This window comes from Genypterus blacodes, unplaced genomic scaffold (assembly GCF_046128005.1).
Source record: "Genypterus blacodes isolate CSIRO-AG114 ecotype Tasmania unplaced genomic scaffold, CSIRO-AGI_Gbla_v1 ptg000141l_1, whole genome shotgun sequence".
Taxonomy (NCBI): Eukaryota; Metazoa; Chordata; class Actinopteri; order Ophidiiformes; family Ophidiidae; genus Genypterus; species Genypterus blacodes.
Window position 1 is genome coordinate 1,306,109 of NW_027466943.1, and position 24,369 is coordinate 1,330,477.

At 40.6% G+C, this 24,369-nt stretch overlaps 1 protein-coding gene across 2 annotated transcripts; it reads left to right on the forward strand.

Annotated features, from left to right (window-relative positions):
* The first annotated feature begins 649 nt into the window (after positions 1 to 649).
* On the forward strand, positions 650 to 5,187 carry isl1a (ISL LIM homeobox 1a). 2 transcript variants are annotated; one of them, XM_076165178.1, is made up of 6 exons: positions 650 to 755; positions 1,009 to 1,198; positions 1,897 to 2,156; positions 3,196 to 3,482; positions 4,115 to 4,282; positions 5,034 to 5,187. In XM_076165178.1, the coding sequence occupies exons 1-6, from the start codon at positions 728 to 730 to the stop codon at positions 5,148 to 5,150; spliced, it is 1,050 nt and encodes a 349-aa protein (XP_076021293.1). In that variant the 5' UTR covers positions 650 to 727; the 3' UTR covers positions 5,151 to 5,187. The 2 variants fall into 2 exon arrangements, with proteins under 2 accessions (XP_076021293.1, XP_076021294.1); XM_076165179.1 differs by having other exon boundaries at positions 3,199 to 3,482.
* The last annotated feature ends 19,182 nt before the right edge of the window (positions 5,188 to 24,369 follow it).

A 24,369-nucleotide genomic window follows, 5' to 3' on the forward strand; every position in this document is an offset into this window, starting at 1 on the left:
CAGGCAGCACGGTCACGCTGTCTGTCACTCGTTGGAAATCGCACATCCAGATTTTCTTGCTTTGAGGTGCTCAGGCACAAAGTGGTTTCGCATCCACAGACTCTTACCATTTGTTCAAACTGTACATGATCGTGGATCTTGGATCGTGCAGCTGCTGAAAAGTTTAAACTCAGGGAGCATGTGGCTCCAATGTTTTTACTCCTTTTTTTCTGGCTTTAAATGTTTAGCTGGATTTATTCTACGATTGTTTTCTGGCCTCAAGATGATGATCCTGTCAGATGGAAAACAGTAATCTGATCATATTGTAATACACCTAATAATCAAATAACAATAATATAAATGTTATAGTCGAAAAGAGCAATGGAAAACAGAGGATTTGTGTGTTTGTGTGTGTGTGTGTGTGTGTGTGTGTGTGTGTGTATTTACAGAGCCAATCAGCTGCTCATGCAGATGACGTGCAGCTATCCTACGTCAGCCCCGCAGCTCGTCGGGATCAGAGCGCCACACACACCGGCAACACACACACATTCACGCACACGCACACGCACACGCACTCACACATACACACACACACACACGAACACACACTCTCCCTCAGACAGTCAGTCAGTCCCTCTGGCAGCCGGACAGCACAGCCCTGCCCCGCAGCCCGGCAGCGGACACATCCAGGCTTCAGGCATCGCAGCCCGCTGTGACAGTGGACCTAACGTCGCCTTACTTTGTGGACATGGGAGACATGGGAGACCCGCCGAAAAGTAAGACAGACCTCAGCTGAACTTCAGTACACAGAGACCATGCAAACATATTTTAGCCTCAAAGAGACTTACTTGGTCAAACATTTTTTTTTAGAATTTGACACCGTCACTGAAAGTTCAAGTCAGTTCATTGGCCCATTTCACTCCTTTATTAATAGTAATTGTAAGAATAATAATAATAATAATAATAAAACAATTTCAAAGTTAAGGTGACTTTAGAGTGTAATGTGTCCTGGTCGCGCTGCTGTTCCAGAGAAGCGGCTGGTGTCTTTGTGCGTGGGCTGCGGGAACCAGATCCACGACCAGTACATCCTGCGGGTCTCCCCGGACCTTGAGTGGCATGCAGCCTGTCTCAAATGCGCCGAGTGCAGCCAGTACCTGGACGAGTCCTGTACATGCTTCGTCAGGGACGGAAAGACTTACTGTAAACGGGACTACATCAGGTAGGACGGCCGGGACGGGACGGGACTCCTTCATATGTGTAACCCGGCCGGAGGTGGACGGCGCTGGGAATCCCTTGTTTTTACAAATGCCTCATGCTACTGAGATATGGAATATTTGGATATAAATTTAGACCACAATGTTCAGCAGGTTATGGTCATGTAACAATCAGGATCACAATAATCATCTTTACTGGATAATCAATTTACCTCCTCATCATCGCCACTATTCGTCACAGTTTTCAAAATTCTCTCCATGCTTCTTATCACTACAAAAAATATTACACCAAAGCTTCAGCAGCTCTTTATTACTGACAACCTTCACTCTAAATTTATATTTAAATTTTAAGACTAAAATGACCGTTAGAATAACCTTATGTCGATAATAATTATTAACACAATTGTACAAAGTGCATCACATATTCAAAATGTTAATATGACAACAATGACAACTACTCATCACGTAGTATAAATAATAATGATGATAAAGATCAGAATTGTAATAATAATTATTATACATTTCCAAATTGAATGATGGCAATTTCGTATATCACGTCGTTCAAATCGAATATAATAAATTCAATGCTAAAGTCGCCCGAACTATTATTATTTTTTATTTATTTTGTATTATTATTATTGCTTGACTTCCCCGCAGTTAAAGTGACCGGAGCGCGTGCCCATGCGCGTGTGTTTCCCTCCAGGTTATACGGGATTAAATGCGCAAAATGCAACATCGGTTTCAGCAAGAACGACTTCGTGATGCGGGCCCGATCCAAGGTCTACCACATCGAGTGTTTCCGCTGCGTGGCCTGCAGCCGCCAGCTCATCCCCGGGGATGAGTTCGCCCTGCGTGAGGACGGACTGTTCTGCCGGGCCGACCACGACGTTGTGGAGCGGGCCAGGCTCGGCCCCGGAGACCCCCTCAGCCCCCTGCACCCCGCCAGACCGCTGCAGATGGCAGGTAAAGTTCCAGCCCCGGGAGGAGGATGTTCTGATCACCGCCAGGCTGCTTTGTCCGAGTCACTAGGAGTTTGTTGGTTGTTGGATGTTGGTCTCAGGCAGTTTTTTTGGAGCTGATGTGCTGGTTCATTTGTTGCATCGTGTTGTTTAGTTTACGCCGCTTTATTTAACATCGCGCAGAGATGCATATAGTATGATCAGCGAAAAGAAAGAAAGAAAGAAAGAAAGAAAGAGAGAAAGGACTTTGGGGGCTCTGTTGATACTTGCTGTGATTCTGTAAATGTCATGTGTGTGATGCTGCTGCTCCTCTGTGAGAAGCAGCCCAACATGATCTGCTTTTTAAATTTTGTCTTAATTTTCACTTGATTCTATATATTTTTACGTGCATTCATTTTCTAGTTTGTATTTGGTGCAGGAAGCGATTTTGTTGGTTTGCCGCATACCGCAGGTCTGTAGGCTGGACTCCACAGATTAGATATACTGATCAGAAATACACCTACTTATCACTGCTGTACTTGGAATGCGGGACTGTGCATCGGCCCTGAATCAATGAGCTCAGACGGATGAGGAGAGCGTTACTGTGCGCCTCTCAGAGAGCTGAGGGGAGCGTTACTTTACTGTGCGCTGCTGTAGTGCTGCTTTCATACAATTGCTTGCTGGTGTCATTTTGACCTTTCATCAAATAAGTCAGTCGATCTAAACTGTACTTCTTACAATTAATCCCTTCACCGTCGTGGTCATGAACCCTGAGGACGTAATATTCACACACTGTGAAAATGTGTTTGCGGTGTAAAACTAAGGAGTCTGATCCTGAATCTTGTCTTCTCAGGGTTGAACTGGTGCTGGCTAGAGACATAGTGGACTCAATAGGCCTCTCAGGCTCAAAATGGTGCTGACAAAGTTTCAGTGTTGCAGTGATCATGTAGTGTCTCTGCTGGAGAGCGTGTTTCTGCTTGTTCCTCCACAGATCTCCATCTCTTTACAAAGACACTCCGCTGATAGATAATTTATCTTCCCTCCCTTCCGCCCTTTATCAACAGCAGAACCAATCTCGGCCCGGCAGCCCGCTCTGCGGCCTCACGTACACAAGCAGCCGGAGAAGACCACCAGGGTCCGAACCGTGCTGAACGAGAAGCAGCTGCACACGCTGCGGACCTGCTACAACGCAAACCCGAGGCCCGACGCTCTGATGAAGGAGCAGCTTGTAGAGATGACGAGCCTCAGTCCGAGAGTGATCCGGGTCTGGTTCCAGAACAAACGGTGCAAGGACAAGAAGAGAAGTCTGCTGATGAAGCAGCTGCAACTGCAGCAGCCAAATGACAAGACGGTAAGACTGATCAGCTCACGCCAGAACCAGAACCAGCGCACAGTTACAGGAATAAGACCAAAAAGAGTTTCACTTTTCAAACAAATTCAGATAATTTCCTCCACCTGAGAACCACCAAAACCGACAAGACCGAAAGACTCAGCAGGAGCCGCGGCATCATTCCTATATTACGCTCACATGTATGATGTCATTCGACAAATGAACGTTTTCAATGAGCCTAAATGTTTCTCCTCCAGGCCAGCATGTGCTCTGACATTCATAATGAAGAGTTTTAAACTTCCTCATGTTTAAAAGCGGGTCAAAAAAGTCGGCGATTTAGAGGAAGATTTATTTGGGATTAATTGAAAGGCCTGCATCTACTCAGAGATGATCCCCGCATTATGAGCCGATTTCTGCTTTCAAGCGCAAACACACACTGTTATCAGGGGCTATGTTCATCTGTTTGTCTGTGTGTTTGTATTTGTCTGCTTGTTTGTCTATTGATTAGCCGGCTGCTTGATTGTTCAATAGGGTCATTCACCCCCCCCCCCCCCCCCCCCCCTCCCCACACACACACCCACATCTATAATCGCGCACAGTGCCAGGTGTGTATCCGCTGTGTGTGCTGACCACGCTGTATCCCTTATTTGCAGAACATCCAGGGAATGACGGGCACCCCGATGGTAGCGGCCAGTCCAGAGCGGCACGACGGCGGCATCCAGGCGAACCCGGTGGAGGTGCAGAGCTACCAGCCACCCTGGAAGGTCCTCAGCGACTTCGCCCTGCAGAGCGACATCGACCAGCCGGCTTTCCAGCAACTGGTGCGTGAATTTGCTTATTTATTGATCATATTAATGGACAGGTGATCTGTCAGTGAAAACATATTTATTAAAACATGTGTATTTAATTTTACATTAAATAACACGTAATCTATATAAAGTAATTGATACGTCTCCTCCAAAAACAAACAAACAATCGTTATCCAGCATCATTATCATCATCTCCATCATCTGATCATGATTACACACATTGTAAAGCACGTGCACAGCGAGACCTTTTTTCATTAACTTATTTGAGTCTTTCTTCTTTATTATCATAGTCCTCGTCTTCACATTAACTTGTCCAGGTTACAGCTATTGTCCATATTGTTGTTGTGTTGTTTTCTTTCAAATTACGTTATGATTTAGTCAATCATTATTGTACAATGAAACGGCTCTGAACTTCATTTTTGGTTCATCCGTCATAGTGTTTTCATAATTATTTCTGTAAACAATTTTCAAACAGCACCGCCGTATTTAAAAATCCAGTCATTCGGATAAACAGCTCAGAGAGACGCGCGGTATGTTATAACTTTCGGACTTTCATCGATATTTCATATTTTCATGTGGAGAGACATGAAAGCATCAGAAGCACTAAAAAACTGTCTGCAAACCATGTAGGAGAAGTTAGCGCAGAGAGTGTTTCTTTAACAATTTTTTTTCAACCTGACTAACCTCAAACCTTCTGAATTAGATCTTTTACATGGAGCTCTACTCAGTCTCATGTCCCCTCTCTGTCTCCTTTGTCCCTTAGGTGAACTTTTCGGAAGGAGGCCCGGGGTCCAACTCGACGGGCAGCGAGGTAGCATCCATGTCGTCTCAGCTTCCTGACACGCCGAACAGCATGGTGTCCAGCCCCATCGAAGCCTGAGCCACGGCTGCAGGGACAGACTGAGACTAACCCCCCATCCCCACCCTCGGTCACCCCCCTCCACCCCAACCCCCCTCCGCCCTCCGACTGCACCAAACATCTCCCCCCACCCAACTCCCCGCCCCGGCTGTATTTTTTTGACACTGTGAAGACAATCATGGGATTTAAACCACAGCCATTCATTATTACTGCGTCCATCCCGAAGCAGAAGGACGGATTCTGCCTGGTTACAGTTTTTTGCCAAACCGAGAGAAGCTGCAGCAGGACAGAGCCGCTGTGAATCTGAAACTATGCCTGGCGATTCTTTTTTTTTTAATTTAGCATAGATTAGCCCCGTTTGGAGGGACAAGATCTGCTTTCTTCATTTAAAATACTCCATTTCCTCCGTTCGTGGCCCGAGTACTAAAGCATTTGCAACCAGGTATACCTCTATCTGCCACACGCTCCGTGGGACATCTGTGTGAGTTTGTGTCCATCCGACAGTTTTTTTCTTTCCCAAAGATGTGTATAATTAATTATAAGTTAAGAAAAACGCGTTTGCTCTGGAAGAAAATGTTTCGTTTGTTCCCGTGCAACAAAAATATTTATTATTTATTGTCGACAGATTTGCCACCTTTTGTGTAACTTTCTTAACTGAAGTAAAAAAGAAAAAAAGAAAAACATTGGACTTTGGTCTGTGGATTGTCTACCAGAATTTTTATTTTATTTCATTTTTTATATTTTACAAAAGTGTTCTCAGAGAGTTTATAATATAATAAGTGAAGTTGTTTTAAGCAGGTGATGTCATACATGAGGCAGAGAGCACTGTTAACTGGCTAGATGGAGGTTGTGGTTAGTTGGTGTTATGTTTGGTGGTGATGCGGTCTCAGTTACCTGCCTGCTTTACACCACACTAAAAAAAGTGATTTACTTTAGTTTGAGTCTTTGTGTTTATGATTTGGTTAGAAATAAGCCAAGACATTTACCAGGGAGATGGGATGATGTCAGAGGCTAAAAAGGAAGTAGTGACTAAAATCCTCAAATGTGAGAATCTACAAATAGGAACAGCAGCAATAAATCTCACCACAACTACACTGTCTCAGGATAAAACCCATCTGCAGACCACATATTTTTTTTGAATAGATAGAAATAAAATAAAGTGAGTGAATAAACAATATTTCCTGTGGATCCTAGGATGGGAGTGTCACATTCTCCTCTTTCTCTCCATAAGAACCACTGAGCCAAACATTCCTTGTGCATTATGTGTTTTTCATATCAAAGTTTGCTCAGATTTCTTTTTATTGATGTGTATAAGAACATGTGGGCTCACCATTTTAGGATGACAGCGTTCATATTCAGCAGGTTCAGTGTCACCAGCACCATCACTGCTGTTGTGAAAATATCAAACAAGAGGAACAATAATTTCTTGTAGACTTTATTTTACAGAGTTGATTCCTTTGATGAACCAAACGCTAGACAAAATTGCTGCATCTATGAAATATTATTATTACATTATTACTCAAGATGGGATCAAAATGGGTCAGAAGTGAGTGTATAACTTCTCCGCTTGTGTGTGTGTGTGTGTGTGTGTGTGTGTGTGTGTGTGTGTGAATCTGTTAATGCAGACATGAGATGCTCTTCTTCCTCACAGGTTAAAAAAAGTCATGAAAGTCTGGATTTAATTGTTCTCCTGGAAAACAAGTATTATGACACAAACTGCTCAAACTGCTCAAACGAGGTCTAACTGTCCTTCCTAAGACAACTGCCTACAGCACGTCTTTAAAAAGAATAGTGAAAAATATGTGTTATTGCAAATATATTGTGATGTGATTTTTATGAAACACTACAATGACAAGTCCAAACTGATTAGTGAGCAAAAGCTAAATAAAGACGTGATTAATTAATACAAATCATGACTAATCCAGGCATTCAACATTTACACACAGTAACAATTACAAAGAGGACATCAACAAATATTGTGTTAATGTATTGTGTTTAATAAAGCACAATGAAAAACAATACACTTCAGACAGAACAGAAACAACAAACAGAAATGATACAAATAATTGTTAGACATTCCAGTCATATTTCTTTGCTTAATGTATTTTTTTCTCTGTCTATTTTCTTGTGTTATATCAATGAATGAGTTCATGAAAGGTCATCGTGCTGCTACTCACCTTTCTGTAGGAGCATGAAGAGGCACAGGACATGTGAGTGTCTTCATAAGCATCAGCTTCTTCATACAGGCCCAGGAGCACATTCTCCATGTTAATCATGGCTTTGCAGAAAAATCAAGGGAAAAACAAACAAAAATGGAGACACAACAGAGTCTGACACATTGAGCACAGCTCAGTGACTTAATGTGACTGGGCATGAGAAGCCTCCACAGCGCTGTGTAACATACAGAAACGCACAGAAAGAATGGCATGAAGATACAGTAGTCGGATATGTTTGTAAAAGACCTCGGGGTGTATTATGTCTTGTATACCACAGCAGCATACAGAACTGAGAATGTGTCCAAATCTTTATGTTTTGCAGCAGCTTTGTAGCCAGATTACCAGGATTAAAGTTAGAGGAAGTCAGTCCCAGGTCCTCAGTGATCGTCTGCAGGTTTCTGTTCTGCCGTACAATACGTTTCTTTCACTCATGGTCGCCCTGGTTTATCCCATCAAACTGGTGGTTTGAGCCATGATCCTGAATGTTTTGTGTGTTCATGTGTTTGTCTGTTTGTGCAGGATTACTCAAAACTGAATTGGTTTTGATGAAATTTGGTTTTTGCTATGGTTAACTGCACTTAAGTTCACAGATTTAGCGATGGCCTGAACTGTCCATTTATAGAATTTGAGCACTTGTCAGTCAATCAGAATTTGCCATCACCAATTCTGGATCCTTGCCTTCTCTCTCTGAAGGAGAGGAAGGGTTTGTCAAGGGATTTGGAGCTGCAGCAGCACTTTCTTAACAATGACATGAAATAGCATTTCTCAGGGTATCTCGTCATCCCCAACAGTCTGTAATGGTATTAGTTCACGTCTGTAATTAATGACAGCTAGACAAAAATCATATTCTCAAATCTATTCCCATTTATGATCAATGGGCTTAATTTATTTTTCACATTTTAATTACAAACAATAAAATTAAACCGGTTCAGAAAAGAACACCAGAGTTCCATTTTTTGGTTGCAATGATTTAAAAAATATCATTGACAATAGAATTATAATAATTTTAGTCTAAAATTCCATGAAATGAGAGGGATTTCCCAGTCTGATTCAATCTGTTTGAGAGAAATGTATTACCAGCTGATCTGTGTGTACACAGTGAGTTGTGTCAGCTAATGGTATGTATCCAGTGAAATATGTCATCTGATTTGTGAGTATCCAGCAAAGTGTGTAACTGATCAGTGTCTGTATGCATTCAGTGTGTCATCTGATTCATGAGTATCCATTGAAAGGTGTCAGCTGATCAGCTGATCATGGATATGCAGTGAATTGTGTCATCCGATTGGTAAGTATCCAGTGAAGTGTGTTAGCTGATCATGTGTAAGCAGTAAATTGTGTTTGCAATTGCGGGTACACAGTGAGGTGATCATGTGTATGTAGTGAAGTGTGAGCCGATCACATGTATGTAGTGAAGTTTGTCAGCTGATTGTGTGTATGCAGTGAAATGCATTAGCTGATTGTGCATGCAGTGAAGTGTGTCAGCTGATGGTGTATTCACAGTAAGATGTGTCAGCTGATTAACTGTATCCAGTGAAGTGTGTCAGCTGATCTTGTGGCCGCAGTAAATTGTGTCTACGATGATGGGTACACAGTGAGGTGTGTCAGCTGATTGGTAAGTATCCAGTGTAATGTGTCAGCTGATCATGGGTACACAGTGAGGTGTGTCAGCTGATTGGTAAGTATCCAGTGTAATGTGTCAGCTGATCATGGGTATGCAGTGAAGTGTGTCAGCTGATCGTATGTTTGTGGTAGGGTGTGTCAGCTGATTCTGTGTTTGCAGTGAAGTCTGTCAGCTGATCGTGTGTACACAGCGAAGTGTGTCATCTGATTGGTAAGTATCCAGTGTAGTGTGTCAGCTGATGGTGTGTATGTAGTGAAGTGTGTCAGCTGATCATGTGTTTGTAGTAGGGTGTGACAGCTGATTCTGTGTTTGCAGTGAAGTTTGTCTGCTGATCGCGTGTACACAGCAAAGTGTGTCATCTGATTGGTAAGTATCCAGTGTTGTGTGTCAGCTGATCGTGTGTATGCAGTGAAGTGTGTCAGCTGATTGTGTCTATGCAGTGAAGTGTTTCAGCTGATCGTGTGTTTCTGGTGAAATGTTTCTCCTGATCGTGGATGCACAGTGTGTGAGCTGCTTGTGTGTACATGATGAAATTAAGTGTATCAGCTGATTGGTAAGTACCCAGTGATGTGCATCCGCTGATTGGCGGACAGTTTGCTGCATTGCCATTCATTTTGTAAAATAAACTTGTACAGACATTGAAGCTTGTCTGAGTGTGATGTCATCATCATATCTGCCTTTATTGTCATCTTGCTTGCATCATTGTCCACTATGATAGAAGACGTCTGCTATAAATAATCACCAACACTATGCTGTGATATGAATTTTATCTAGAAGGTGCTGGAAGGAAGACTTATAATCTAATATAATCAATTTTCTTTGGAAAATCATCACATGCACACATATACTCACAATTTATTAGAAGAATTCTAACACACACACACACACACACACACACACACACACACACACACACACACACACACACACACACAAACACACACATTCAACTCATCAACCTCAGCCTGTTCTGTGCTGATTCTACACAAGCTTTATATGACACAAGGACTGTTGGTTTACACATCTCTATTTCAAAAATGTATTTAAAACCATATACAGTGGGCCTTCACTTACAACAAGGATCTTTAGCCTTGCTCACACTGGGAGATTTCCAAGACTATTCTAGACTTTGCTAACAATCATCAGAAGGATGAATCAGTTGCAAAACTAGCTAAATTATATTCCTCAAATATACCTCTGATAAAAGGTTTGTGTTAAAGCAGGGGTAGGGAACATGGTGTTTGGTCAAGCCTGCCAGCGAATCCGGATATCTAGCCCGTCCGGCTGCTATTTGGCCCGCCCGGCTGCTATTTGGCCCGCCCTGCGATTCGGCCCGCCCTGCGATTCGGCCCGCAATCAGCAGATCGCACCTCAAATTTCGAAGTGCGCAACCTCCCCCCCCCCTCAACAAAAGCTTTGTCTGCGACCAGCAGATCGCAAAATTCGAAGCTGGCAAAATTCAACCACAAGGTCAAACTAACTTTCCAAATGCGCTCACACGCATTTTGTGCTCCGACACCGACAAACAAAAGGAGTCCCCAGGGAGGCAGTGGCTCAGTGGGTAGTGCTTCCGCTTGGGAACCGGAGGGTCGCCGGTTAGAGCCCCTGCCGAGGTGCCCCCTGAGCAAGGCACTGAACCCTCAATTGCTCCCCCCTCTGCGTAGGGTGGTAATGTAATGTAAGTCGCTTTGGATAAATGATCGTAATGTATTGTAATGTAATGTCACTACAGGGAAACCCCACCAAGAATCGGGCCACAACCACTGCCTCGTTATCCAAAAAACAGCGTTTGCAATAGCTGAAATGCAACAATCACACACGAGACAAAGATTCAAACATGTCCAATCAAACAGCCAAGCCTTCAAATTATGGACAAGCATCCACTCTGTCTTGGCCGTCTCAAATGGCGGGACAAAACAGAGGGAGACTCAAGAGCGTTGCAAACAAAGTAACCATTTATTAACAAGCACATTTCCGATACACAGCACGTAGAGAGGCATCATTACATTACGGTCATTTAGCAGACGCTTTTATCCAAAGCGACTTACAAAAAGTGCGTTCAACAAAGGTAGGTAAAAGAACTTCAGGTCACAAGTAATCGTAAGCGCAAGCGCGTAAGCATCACCTCCCCGAATGACAGGGTTAGGGAGTTGTAAGGCTTCCAAGATGATTTGGGCACAGGTACTCCCAGTCGCCTCTTTGACAGCCCCGCCGACCTGAAACACATGAACATAACAGCACAATACAGGGCACAAGGCCACAGTAGACAATATTGATATCAGACCAAAGTTTGTCTTGTGTGCAATCTGAGAAGATCACTATGTTTAGAAATGTAAAAACTGTTCACACAGTCCTGAAACATTTGGATGTGCTGTAGAGTGACGCAATGCATCACATCGGTGCTGTGTATGAAAAAGTACTTATTTTGATTGAGCCATACGAAAGAAAAGTGTACAAAAGACAGACAAGCCAGGAAGCGACAGGAAGTGCAGATACAGCCTACAGTGCTTCTGCTCCTCTCTTGTATGCATGGGGATCCATGTAGAGGAGGCTCACAACGAGGACAAAGGGTCCTGATAAAACACCCTACAGGTTTGTCTGAAACTGGGACTGTATTCAGACCTGATGGAAGGATGGAACAAAAGCAGCACTGTAGCATGGGCAGGCTGAAGGAAACAATTGTGGGCCTCTGGATGAGAGCACATTGAACTGGGATGGGAAATGAGTGAGGGGACCAGCTCCCCCAGCAACCTGGCGCCTGACTCAACACCGGTTCAGAATGAAACGTCTGACAAGGTAAGAGCGTGTAAGGAGTTAAATAGAACTCACACTGTGTCTATTCATCTGCTCCACTCACCTGCTGCTGTAACACAGGAAGGTACAAGGTGAACCGTAGATATTCTCAAAAGTGCAATTATGGTGTAGAGATTTGCCTGCATGTCAATGTGTGTGTGTGTTGTTTTACAGAACTATTGCCAAAAAGCAGGGTTTTTACTCAATCAGAGGATGTAAATTAGTTCATATGAACAAAGTTTTGTTAATAAGGTGCAGAGGCTGCATTTTTAAAGACACTGCAATGTGTATGTGGGAGAAAACAGGGCACTAGAGTCCCCTTGACTGAAAAATATTATTTTGCCAGTAAATTTTAATAAATGACCAAAGAGGGAGCTTTTAGGAAGTAAAGTTTGAAGTCAGATTCTGACAAGATTACAGCTGTGAATGTATGTTCACTTTTATTTCCCTGCTGTGGAAGGGTTGCCTTACCATGTCTTACACTGGACCAAATAGTTGGGTGTGCAACATGCTAATAAATGAAAACATTGGTTTTCAAAGCATCTTGTGCAAATTAGATTTTCTATTGTGGTGTCTTAGATGTTGATTGTTTATCCAAAAGAGAACAGGGACAGAAAGGGAGTGGTGTGACAAAAAGACAGGAGGGGAGAGAACAGGTGATGGAACATTTGGAGGAATGGAATGTGTCAATGAGGAAAGACACTCAAGTGTTTCTTGTCAGCAGAGTGTGCGTACATGGATAAGAGCTGTGGTCAGACCCCAGGAGTCCAGCCCGGATGCTCCACAGGGACGAGAGCTGCTGCTGAAATAGCACACTTCAACATTTCAGTGTTCACGCTCTGTAAAGCTAAAGAGCCGATGTCCATCTTACAGCACTGAACACTTGGCTGACTCTTCACTCTGCTGCCAGGGCACATCAGTGGCTGAGGAAGGCCAGTGGTCACACCAAAAACACAGTAGTGTACAAGTGTTTGTGCTATTAGACCAGGAAAACCATCAATAAAGGCTCTTAAATGAATGTATAATATATGAAACTAGTGGTTGCATTTTGCAGCTAGTTCACGTGGTGTTGGTGGACTTGGTAAGAGACAGATTCTCTAGCTGTGTGGCTGTTTGACTCCTTCCAGGGAGCAGAGTAAGTCAACACTCAACTGCCAATAAGTGGGACTGAACCAGAGAAACATGGGAACAGGGTATGTTATGCTCTCTGTGATCCAACAGAATGATACTTGGATGAATGGTGTTGTGACAAATTACTGCTTTCCTTATAGCTCCTTCTCCTTTCCTTCCTTCACCTCTATGATTAATTTAACTTTGATCGAGAAGCCTGCTGGTCATTCAGCTGTCCAGTCATATTCAGCAGCTGTAAGCGGCCCATCTGACTGTACCTGCAGGGTATTAGAGCCCAGTACTCACAGAGATAGCATCTCAGAAACCACAGCAACACAAATCCAATGTTAGCAGCTGAGGAACCAGCTGACCAGCTTTCACAACCACCAGTGTATTTTAATTTTACAGCCTGGCATGGCACAGTGTGTTTCAGATTTGTGAGAGAAATGTTGAAAACTATAAATACCTGAGTAAAGTAGCAGTACCTCTGATCTATACTTTAGTATGTACTTCAGCAAGTGATGTTTTGACTAATGGAAGTCAATAAAATTCAGAAAAGATTCAGCTTACATACTCAAAATTATGTCATATGTCGAATGTAGATTACAGTAATCACACACACATATCAGTACATATTTGCTCAAAGAGAAATAAAGACTGTTGTAAAATAAACCTGTTTTGTATTTCATTGTGTATTTTAAAAGTGTTTGGTGTTTTAAAAACATACATTTCTCCTTTTGTCTCCTGGCTGATGTCCAGGGCAGATAGCTCTTATGAAAAATTAAACCAATGTGCACCTTAATCATGATCATAGGGAGCCAGCGAGCCAGGACAGACACGCACAAGTGCTTTCTGACCCAGAAGACATTTCCATTTTTCCATATTGTCCTACATTTATGAGTACTGAGAGCTTGTGTATGTTTGTCTCTCACACAGTTCACACACACTGTCCACTGAAGTCCGCCTTCCTATCAGATCCCTCAGAGTGATCCTGTTTCAGCTGTGTTTCCCAGTGAATCCAAATATGATTGAGGACAGACCATGTTACATGGCACAGACAATCATCAACATTAATCAATTAATTATTTTCTTTTACAGCAGCCACTGGCCGTCTTCTAATCTTACCGCCCTATTCAGACAGCACAAAATTAATATACAATGCCAATGTATATTTAATGATCCATTTCCTTTCACAAGGAAGACAAGTTTTGGAGGCACTTCAGTTCAACATGTGAAGACAGTGCAGATTAATTAGTTGCAGAACACTGATGTAAATTTGCTGCATTCAAGCTTTTTGTCGTTCACTATACTGCATTTGTGCCTTTGAGAAAGACCCAGGCCGTTCACCTTATTGTTAACATCAGTGTTAGATGAGGACGCGGCCTCCTCAGGTTCAGTAACAGACTCTCTGCTATGTGTACTGTCTCTAATACTAACCACAACCCAAGCATTAACTTTCATTTGATAGTGGTTAGCAGGCTGTAACTCGAATTCAGTTTTGGCTTTCATGGGCTTAGTTTTCACACATTTTTAGAGCTGAGCTTCCATAAGAGTGAGGCTGCAATAAACACAGTTAATCTCCCAAAAACTCAATATAGGAATAGTATGACCATCTTCATTGGCATCTCGCTGGATCAGGTGATGTGATATTATGTGTATGGAATTCCATGTGTTTGGTCTTTGGAAAATAAATTCAGCATCAGTCTCCAAACAACTTCACTGGGATGTGCGAGAAACCAGATGGAAACCCATTTAGATAAACAGACTGATCAACAGAGTGGGCTAAAATATCAGATTTACAAAAACTTCATGCCTTTATTTATTATAGGTTACTCAATTGTAATGGGGTTTTTTTTAGGTCTCCCTAAAAAGCTCTTAGGCAGTTACAACTTGTTCAGAATGCTCCTGCTAGAGTTCTAACAAAGTCTAAAACGTCAACACATTACACCAATTCTCAAATCCCTGCAGTGGCTTGCGGTCTGTCAGAGAATTTATTTGCGCGCTATAAATCATTAAATGGTTCCTGGCTTAAATTCATCATAGAAATGCTTTTACAATATGAACCCTCTAGATCAGGTCATCCAGGACTGGTCTGTTAACTGTCCCCAGAGTCAAAACAAAACATGGAGAAGCAGCATTTAGCTACTATGCAGCAAATAGCTGCAATAAACTTCAAGACTTGCACCACACACAGTGACTACATTTAAATCCAGACTTAAATGTATATTTTCAGTACATTCTGCTAAACTGCAAACATTTCACTTTGATTTCATTTTTTATTCTCTAATTTAAATCAACAATTTTTTTTCGATTTTGCTCTTTTATTCTTAATTCAAATGTATTTTTATGGATTATTTTGGCTTTTTACATGTTTTTATGTGAAGCACATTGAGTCTCCGTCATGTATGAAATGTGATATATAAATAAGTCACCTTGCCATTTAATTATCACTGCAAACATCACCTAGATTCCATACCACTATAATTTACTGACAAACAGAGACAGGGTTACATTTTTTGTCTTTTATGAATAACTGAAGAAACAGTAAAACAAACGCTGCAAAAGGCATTTATGAATGAGGGAACAAAGTTGTGTGATACAATTATCCCTCAGTATCCCCTAAAATCTGCCACTGTTCTTTATAAATTCACAACTATTTCCACCCACACAACGTGTAGTGTTAGTGTGGCAAACAGTGGCAAGTACAATCTGTGCTGAATCTGATTCTGCAGCATTAGCACTATGCTATATGTGTGCAAAACAAACCAGGTTTGGTTTTTAAGTACTCCAAGCGATGTGATTTGAGCTAACCTTCATCCTTTGCTCCTATCACAGCCTGTGTCGAGGTGAAAACGATAACACACTTGGCTGTATAGCACTCAGATGGCACAGTCACAGAGAGTTTTGACCTTCCTTGTTTTGATGGGCTGCCTTTGCAAGCTCAGGGTCACCGCCCAAATTGGCACAACAAAATGGAAAGCAAAACAAGCTTGACTGTAAAATCATTGAATAGGCTCTTACATGGTATGCATATCACACCAGGAAATTGATTCTGCCCCTCCCCCACCACAAACTCTCACACACACACATACACAACCACCACCTGCCCCATCCTCGTCATTATGAGTGACAGGCCGTTGCCATTTTTTTCTGTTCCATTGTTTTCCCTCATTGTTTAGGGGACAGTGAGTTTCAGCAGGTTAGAAGGAGAATGATGAATTTCTCTATTATTTATTTACTAAAGCATCAGGTTACAAAGTCAGCTTCATGGTAATGCCTCAGAAATAAAAATAATCTACTAAAGTGTAACTTTGTGTAATTTTAGTGAATTGATTAATGAAGAGACTCATTCTTAATATGCAAGTAATGCATGGTGAGGGTTAATAGATTCTGCACTGCATGATTTTTTCACAGTAGCAAATTCCTCCACCATCTCACCCAGTTAATGTCAGGAACACAATACAACATTGGTTTTGCCTAATTCTGATTGTCAGAGAGGGGAATCCTGATCAAAGTCCAGTTTTTTTGATGGTTCTAAAGTTGATCTTGTCAGATTCTTCCCCTGATGTGCTCAAAGGTCAATCACAGCTGCAATGACTTCTAAAGTCAAACATATTATATATATATATATATATATATATATATATATATATATATATATATATATATTTATGATCCGCTGTCAATGACCATCCAAGAGCTTGATGACTAAAACAGAGGAGGTTAACAACAATCAGATGGAAAGAGAGCTGAAATCTGCATTTAGATTAATGTATTATGCATTTTGGATGTTTATGTATGACAGCAAAAATATGGGATAAGGTAATGGAGATCAATTCAAATACATGGTAGAGCTGATTTATCTATGTTACAGCAGAGCAGACTGAACCGGTTCTTTAGCAGCAGAAGCAGGTGTAAAGTTTGCTGTGTTCGCACAGACAGAGAGAGAGGCGATCAGACAACGCTGATTCTTTTTCTTCTGTTAGTGCAAAGTGAAGATATGACAGCTGAAGATCTTTTTTTTCATCTCTCTCTCCCACTCATTCAATTTGTTTGTGGGTATTTGGATTCTTAGTTGTGCTATTTTAGCCACTTAAACCTGCAGGTAAAAACATTCTACTGAGCTCATTCCGACATCCAGCATCACATTGGTTTTTGCAAGAAGACTTGCAATGTAATGAACATGGAACATTCACAGTGAAGATTGGTCAGTACCTAATGATTTAAACAGCAAGAACTCAAACCAAAACTGAAGCAAAACCCCCCAGATATTTGTTCCATAGATGTTTGTAAATTCGTGGTCATTCCTGAGCCTATTTATTTCAGGGAACCTGGAAGTGTACACTTTTATCAGTTTTTTGTCTGCAAGGTTATTTTGTATTTTGAACAACTGAAAAAAGAAATTGATCCAAAACCTGGTAACAAATGTTCGGGCACAAGAGACAGTGTGTACATAAGTGTGTGCTTGCTACACAGCAGAGGGAAAGATCACATGACTTCAGCATTATAAGGTTCTATGTGGGATTTTGGTTGGAAATTTGTTCAGCACATAAACAGAGTCAGTGGATCCATTATGTTCTTGTTGAATCATTCTTGTATTTTTAAAATGTATAGGTTTAACATTTTACAAAGTCAAAAGTTGTATAAGTTCCGCTAGATGCAGCCTCGACCTCTAAACTATCTCTTAATACATCTGGGGAAGAGCCTCATACCACTAATCATTTATCTTTATTGGTGTATATGTGCAGACTCTCACATTTCAAACACATTTAAACATCCTTTCATATGAAAACATATTCAAAATGTAACTAACAAACCTAAATTAAACATTGAGGACATCAAAAATGCGCTCAGTTTGTTTGTGTATCTGTATACTAAAACTTACGTAAAAGAGAACATAAGGGGGAAAGGAGAAAATCCACTGGTGTTTCATTTAAATGTATTATGCAGAGCTCTATATATGTATATTCAGCTTCAAGCTGAGGATCCTCAGGTGTGAGAGAAACTAAGAGAGGCGTCAAAGACAGAATTCTGACATGTTAAGACTTGTAACTGAGCTTTTAGGTGACAAGTGCTCTTATTGTGTTCCACACTGAATAGAGCAGCTCATTGGATGATTGGAGGGATGAGGCTCTTCATCTGGATGCAACCTTCTCTTCAGTACGGAAAAGACTCCTGAAGCAGCTGTAATGAGACCTGGCTTTGTGAAACACACGCATCTATCTGTCATTACTAGCAAACAACAAATATGACTATTTGATCCAATATTGAGTACGATTCACATTATTGGCTTTATTTGTTCTTATTTATCGTTTCATTTTGAAATAACCTTTTTTCCAGGAGCTCATTTATAGCTGTTATTTACTTGTAATGTATAGACTGAATAAATATAAGAAAGGATGGTATTTGCCTTCAGATGTAAGCAGATGATGAATCACACCGAGCATTCTCTGTGTGCTGCAGGCTGAAGCCTTATAGCTCGGATTAGTCCTGTAGCCCTGAAGGAGAACACAAACAGGGCACCAGTGGCTGCAGGACGGTGGGTGGTGGTTGCCTGTTTGTCAAAGGCCCACTAGTCTTGTCCATTTTGACATTCACATGGGAGCAGTAATGATCCTAAAAGCTGCAATTAAGCTGACTGTCGCGTTCCGGGGAAGCGCCTGGTGCCGTCACTGTGCTGCACCTATTATTCCCAGTGGGAAGAACAGCCATTTCCCTCCCCCTCCTCCTCCTCCTCCTCACTGTGTCCTTTCACTGCTTCAACAACTTTGTCCCTCTCGTCTTTATTTTTCATTTTTCACATATTCCCACATTAGCATTGATATTTTACTGAAGACTATTTTCCCCTATAAGCAGCCATATGAAACCTTCATTGGAGCCTGTTGATTATTAGACATACAGCAGTTTTCATCTTCATGCTTCAATAATACTGAAGGGTTTAGACACGATGGTACCTGTATTTCAAATAATGTCATGAATATCTACATTTAATTCAACTTAAAAAAAATAGAAAATATGTTACAAGATTGAATTTTTCACTTGTATGTTATCTTAATTTTATACAAAGCAGAGCTTCTCATTCATTTTGAAGACAAACCATTCAGTTTACATTAAAAGGTAGCTATTGAAAATAAGCATTTGTGTGTGCATCTGTAGTACTCTTTCTATGTTTAAATACATGCTTGAAGTCAACCCAACATGAAAAAGTGTGTGGATGATGTAAGCAACATATCATTGTTGATAAAATAATATAAAACAAACATATAATTATAAAACATAATCACGTATGTTTGCTTAGTGTTTAACCTAAACAAAGTTTAGCTGCTAAATGCTTATGATGTGTAACTGAATCGAATAAAGTCTCATAACTGCTTGTGCAGCAACACAATCAGTGATACTCAGTTTATTTTCACATGTCTATAATAGCCCTCCGCACATAAACTCTTGTCAATACATTTAAAGAAATGTATTATGAAGAGCTAAACAGGGAAAAGTGTGGCTTATTGATTGCTTATTGGCTGAGCTGATGGCTGCAGCTTAGTACACAGTAATCATTGAGCAGCAGGAAAAGGAGATGTACAGTAAAACAGCAGGTGGGCAAATCTATCAAAGCTCCCTGGCAAACACAGACAAAAAGGGGGAAAAATCATTTTAATTAGCTGAGTGAATGTGATTTGCTGAATGCGAGGGGAGCCGAGCTCTCTGCTCTGCACATTAAAATTGGTCTAATTTTCTGTGCAGAAAAAGTCCCATCTGAGCAGCCCTGGCCACAGTCAATCATGTTAAAAGCTACTGGTGCTTAATTTGATTTACCAATATAAAATGCAAATGAGGTGATCAAGTGGAGTGGAAGCCAGGATAGGAGGCTCTTTTAAGCCATCAAGTTAAATGGGAACAGACAGCAGACTGGCAATGTAAAGAATGTTTTAGCATATTCGTTTGATTAGTGCTACAAAAATTTAATTAGTATGGCTAATTGCTTGATAAATTACTCCACATCCGAAAAAAGGATGAATATACTTTCAATCCGCTGCAACACCCCCAAAATGTAAATCCTACCAATCCTACAACCCTCATGTTACCTTACAGCCCAAACTGCCTTTTCCAATATGTGAAAAGCCTAATTAAATAAATGGAAGATGGCACAACAGTCCCTTACAATAGTGAATGAGATAATGCGTGTAATTAGGCCTGCACAGGTCTGTGGCCATATGCCTCAGTGCTGCACTCAGACCAGACCAGACTGCTGCTGCACACACAAATCTAATAACGGCACAGACAAAGCTCCAGGGACTCGTTCTTCAAACACAAACATACCTCACAGGTTTGGCTTCATTCAGTATCGCAAATACTGCACATGCATGAACATAGAGAGCATATACAAAGCTTCCTGCTGCATCCTATATATTTAAACTGTCAGTAACTCTGAGAGTTCCTCCCTCAGCATTGAGAAAAAGTCATATTTCCATCATAAAATATTTTGAATGAGTGATGAGTGAGACGATTATTCGGACTGGACCATGATTTTAGGAAATTTTCTAATTCTTATCTTGAAGTATCAGGACTTCACACAATTATAAGTCGTGAAAAATTTACAGTGGGTCAGATTAGCTAGTGAGTTATGGACATTTAAACTCATCATGCCTCTGTAGCGCCACCTCTAGGCCAAATTGCATGACATTTTACATGATCACACTGTTGTTTTGTGCATATATTTAAACAAAAATTGGTTTACAAGAAGAAATATCCAGCAAATGATATGTTTTTCTTGTTGTTAGTAGTGACAGAAGCTGATGTATATCAACATAGAAAAATACACTGTTGCCATAGGAACAAAAATGACACCAACTGTGATAAGTTACATTCAGTTTGACCATTTTGAACATGTACACTAAATACAACCATTGGTAATTATGATGAATTTACAGGGTTTTGTGTCCAGAGGGATAATTTCAAATATTGTCTCTTTCAGGTCTCTCTATGGAACACCTGAAAATATATCTATGTTCCAAATGCATACTCGGGTGTGAAAATGTTTATTTAATGCTGAGGTTATGAGCATTTTTAGACCTCAGGTGTAGTTTGAGACTTGTATTTGCTGCATCTTACCACAGTAATCGTTTCACTGAGTTTGACCCATGATCTTCCCTGTCGCAAGCTTGCCACCAGGAGTTTGCTACTCCAAAATTTATGCAGTAGATACATTCCCCCAAACAACACAATTTGAACAACAACACAAACATACAAAAAGGTATTGCAGGATACTTGATAACACAGATGTGTTAGAGAATGTTTATTGCACTTAATCACAACAAAATTGAAAAGATTGATTACGCTGAATAAAATTCTGAACTTAAACATTCTGACCTTTAACATTATCCAATATCACAACTAATCACATTATGAGTCTGAGTAAACAATTAGAATTATACATTGTTTTGTGATGATCAGGACTCCAGTCTTCATTAAGATGGCAAGGGTCAAAGAAATAAATGCTTATTTTAAACACAAGTACTTATTAAAAAGTAATAAATTAAAAATGTTGTGATGAAGTAATAGTTTGCAAATGGAAAAAGTATCCTCCGTATTTTCATTACAAAATAAGAATTTGTAAACGCTGTCTACAGCAATGACCGACACACCCACCCAGGTGCTGGCCTCATACAAGAGCACCTTCAGTAATAGACTCATTCCTCCCAGGTGTACTATTGAATGCCACAGGAAATCCTTCCTCCCTGTGGCCATTGGACTTTATAATAAATCTCCCTCAGGTCGGGGAGGGACAGTGGGATCATAGGGATCCCCCCCCCCTTACCGTCTCACTCACTTTATATTATGTCGCACTACATGCTGCTGTATATCATATATACACACGTGTGTGCTCTAGTTATATTGCCAGATGCACATATGCACTTGTACCCTTGTCCTCCTCATGTATTTGTACTGTATTTGTACTGTCCTTTGTACAGTCATTTGAACTGTCATGTACTGTTCCCCGATTGTATGTACTTCGTACCCCTTATTGTGTGTACTTATTATGTTGTACCTAGTATCTGCATGCACTCTTGCACGTTTTCTATATTGCACTTGTGTGGTGCTTTCTCGTTCTAGTTTCATTCTGCACTGTACTATAACTGTTGTATAACTGCACAGTAATTTCCCTCTGGATAATAAACTTTCATCTTATCTTATCTTATCTTATGTTTAGGTAGTGACAATTTCAGTACAACATAATGTACGTTTCAGTGTATTCTCCATTCAGTTGGATTTGTGCATTTACAGAGGCAAAGATAAAAACTATGATTGTGTTTAATATAGAACATGAGAATTGCTCCTCAGACCCTTTGTCAAACTTACAAGGGGGACTGTTAGAGTGACATTATTGGCTGAATCATCACCACACCGATCATAATTATCGGTGATGATGAAAAAATTAAAAAAGTCAGGTTAATACATCCAGTCGTCATTCAAAATGATAATTTGAAGTGAATCATTGCACAGGATCGATCATAAGACTCTACTCGCCCAGACCTACAGAAACTGAACATGTTCACTGGTGGGCTTATGGATGGGCTTAATGGGCCTGTGCTCACACAATCACAATGTCTGGCCTCACTCATCCAAATAGAAAAAAATATTATTTATATATATATAAATATTATAAAATAGAATATGTTTAAACACTTGCTAATGCAATCATATAAAAATATGCAAATTACTAAACATATTTTTAATTACTTATTTATTTAAGTGAGTCGTCTACTACATAATAACAACAGGAGCAGCATCAGAGGAAGCAGCAGCATCTTATCAACAGATGATAAGAGTGAAGTGGGTTCATAGTGGATGACTTGAGCATAGACAGACCTCATTGAATGTTGGATAAATATCCAACCAAAATGAATGGCATGGATAAACGATTGTTCACTGTCTGCAATGATCCTGAGAGTGGAACCGACTACCAGCTGAGTGAAGAAGAAGTGTAGAAGTCTCATTCAGTGCTACAGAAAGCACTAAATTGCAGTGATTGCCTGAAAAGGGTGCTTCAAAATATTAGGGTCCCAATAATTTTGTACAGGCCATTTAAATTTGTTTTATTATTATGATCATCAATGATATCCTAAAGAAGAACGTCTTTCCATTTCAATAGGTTGAATGAATGATTTTGAGATTGAAGACACCTGTGGAACTAATTTAAGACAATAGTCTGCTTGACTTTATTTTCATTTCTTAGCTTTCAGTAATTTTGTCCAGTCCATTATCATTTGTTTTATTACTCAAAATAATATGTGAAATATGAAAATCAAAAGCAAAGTGTAATTTCTGTTAAAGATGGAATAAAGGATGGTGGATGCCAACAGCAGTGAATGTTGTTTTGAATGGTTTTGCTAATATAATAGCCCTTTTTAAAAGTCCAAAAAGATTTGAAGCAGAGATCTGTGTCAGAACTACAGGGCTCACTCTTGTCGTGTCACAGCAGAAGTTTTGCCTCCTTCATTGGACACCTTGTTCAGAAGCTGTTGTTTATACTAGAGCCACCAAACAAGATGTTTTAGACTAAAGACAAGGATGTGTTCACATAAGTGATTCTTTTGAACAAGATTTCTGAATGTGTCCAGAAACTGTTAACAGAGAGCAAGTACACAGGGGGGCTAGAATTGCAAGAGATAATTGATCTTGCTCTTGGGGGGCAGTCGGGCAGAATAACAGAACAAACAAAACTTATTAGACTATTTTACAGTGTTATCATTCCTGGCCAAATTGAGTTGGAAGCCTCATGACCACTTTCGGAGCTTTGAACCGAGTGACTGAGATTGTGGATTTTCAGAATCCTGCCAAAGTAACACTTAATTTCTGAGAAATTGGGGAAGTGGACAGTAGTGAGTGGTCTCGATATACACAGCAATGAGTCTTGGGTGCCAATGATCCTGTCGCCAGTTCACGGGTTGTCTTTCCTTAGACCACTTTTGGTGGGTACTGACCACTACTGAACACCCCACAAGACCTGTTGTTTATTTTGTGATCCAGTCATCTAGCCATCACAATTTGGCCCTTATTAAAGTTGCTAATATTCTAAGGCTTGTCCCAATTTCATGCTTCCAACATATCAACTTCAAGAGTTTACCTACTATATCCCACACCTTGACTGCCACTATAACAGATTGATCCATGTTATTCACTTCCCCTGTCAGTGGATTTAATGTTGTGGCTGGTGTATGTCACACAACCCATGCCATGACTCTGGGAGCCTCAACAGCAACTTTCAACACTAACACAACTCTTCAACGATCAGAGAAGGAGTATGACATTTGACAAAAAGCACTACTCATCCAGTGGCCTTTGAGATAGATTATACTCGCTTCACAATGCTTTTTTTGGTATTTGAGCTTGAAGTTGTAATTAATGAAGTGTGTATACTTGTGATAGTTACAGTGGTTTGTCTGGATATGGTTAAGTGTGCTTTGAAGGCACCTTCCTTAATATAGACTAATCTATTATT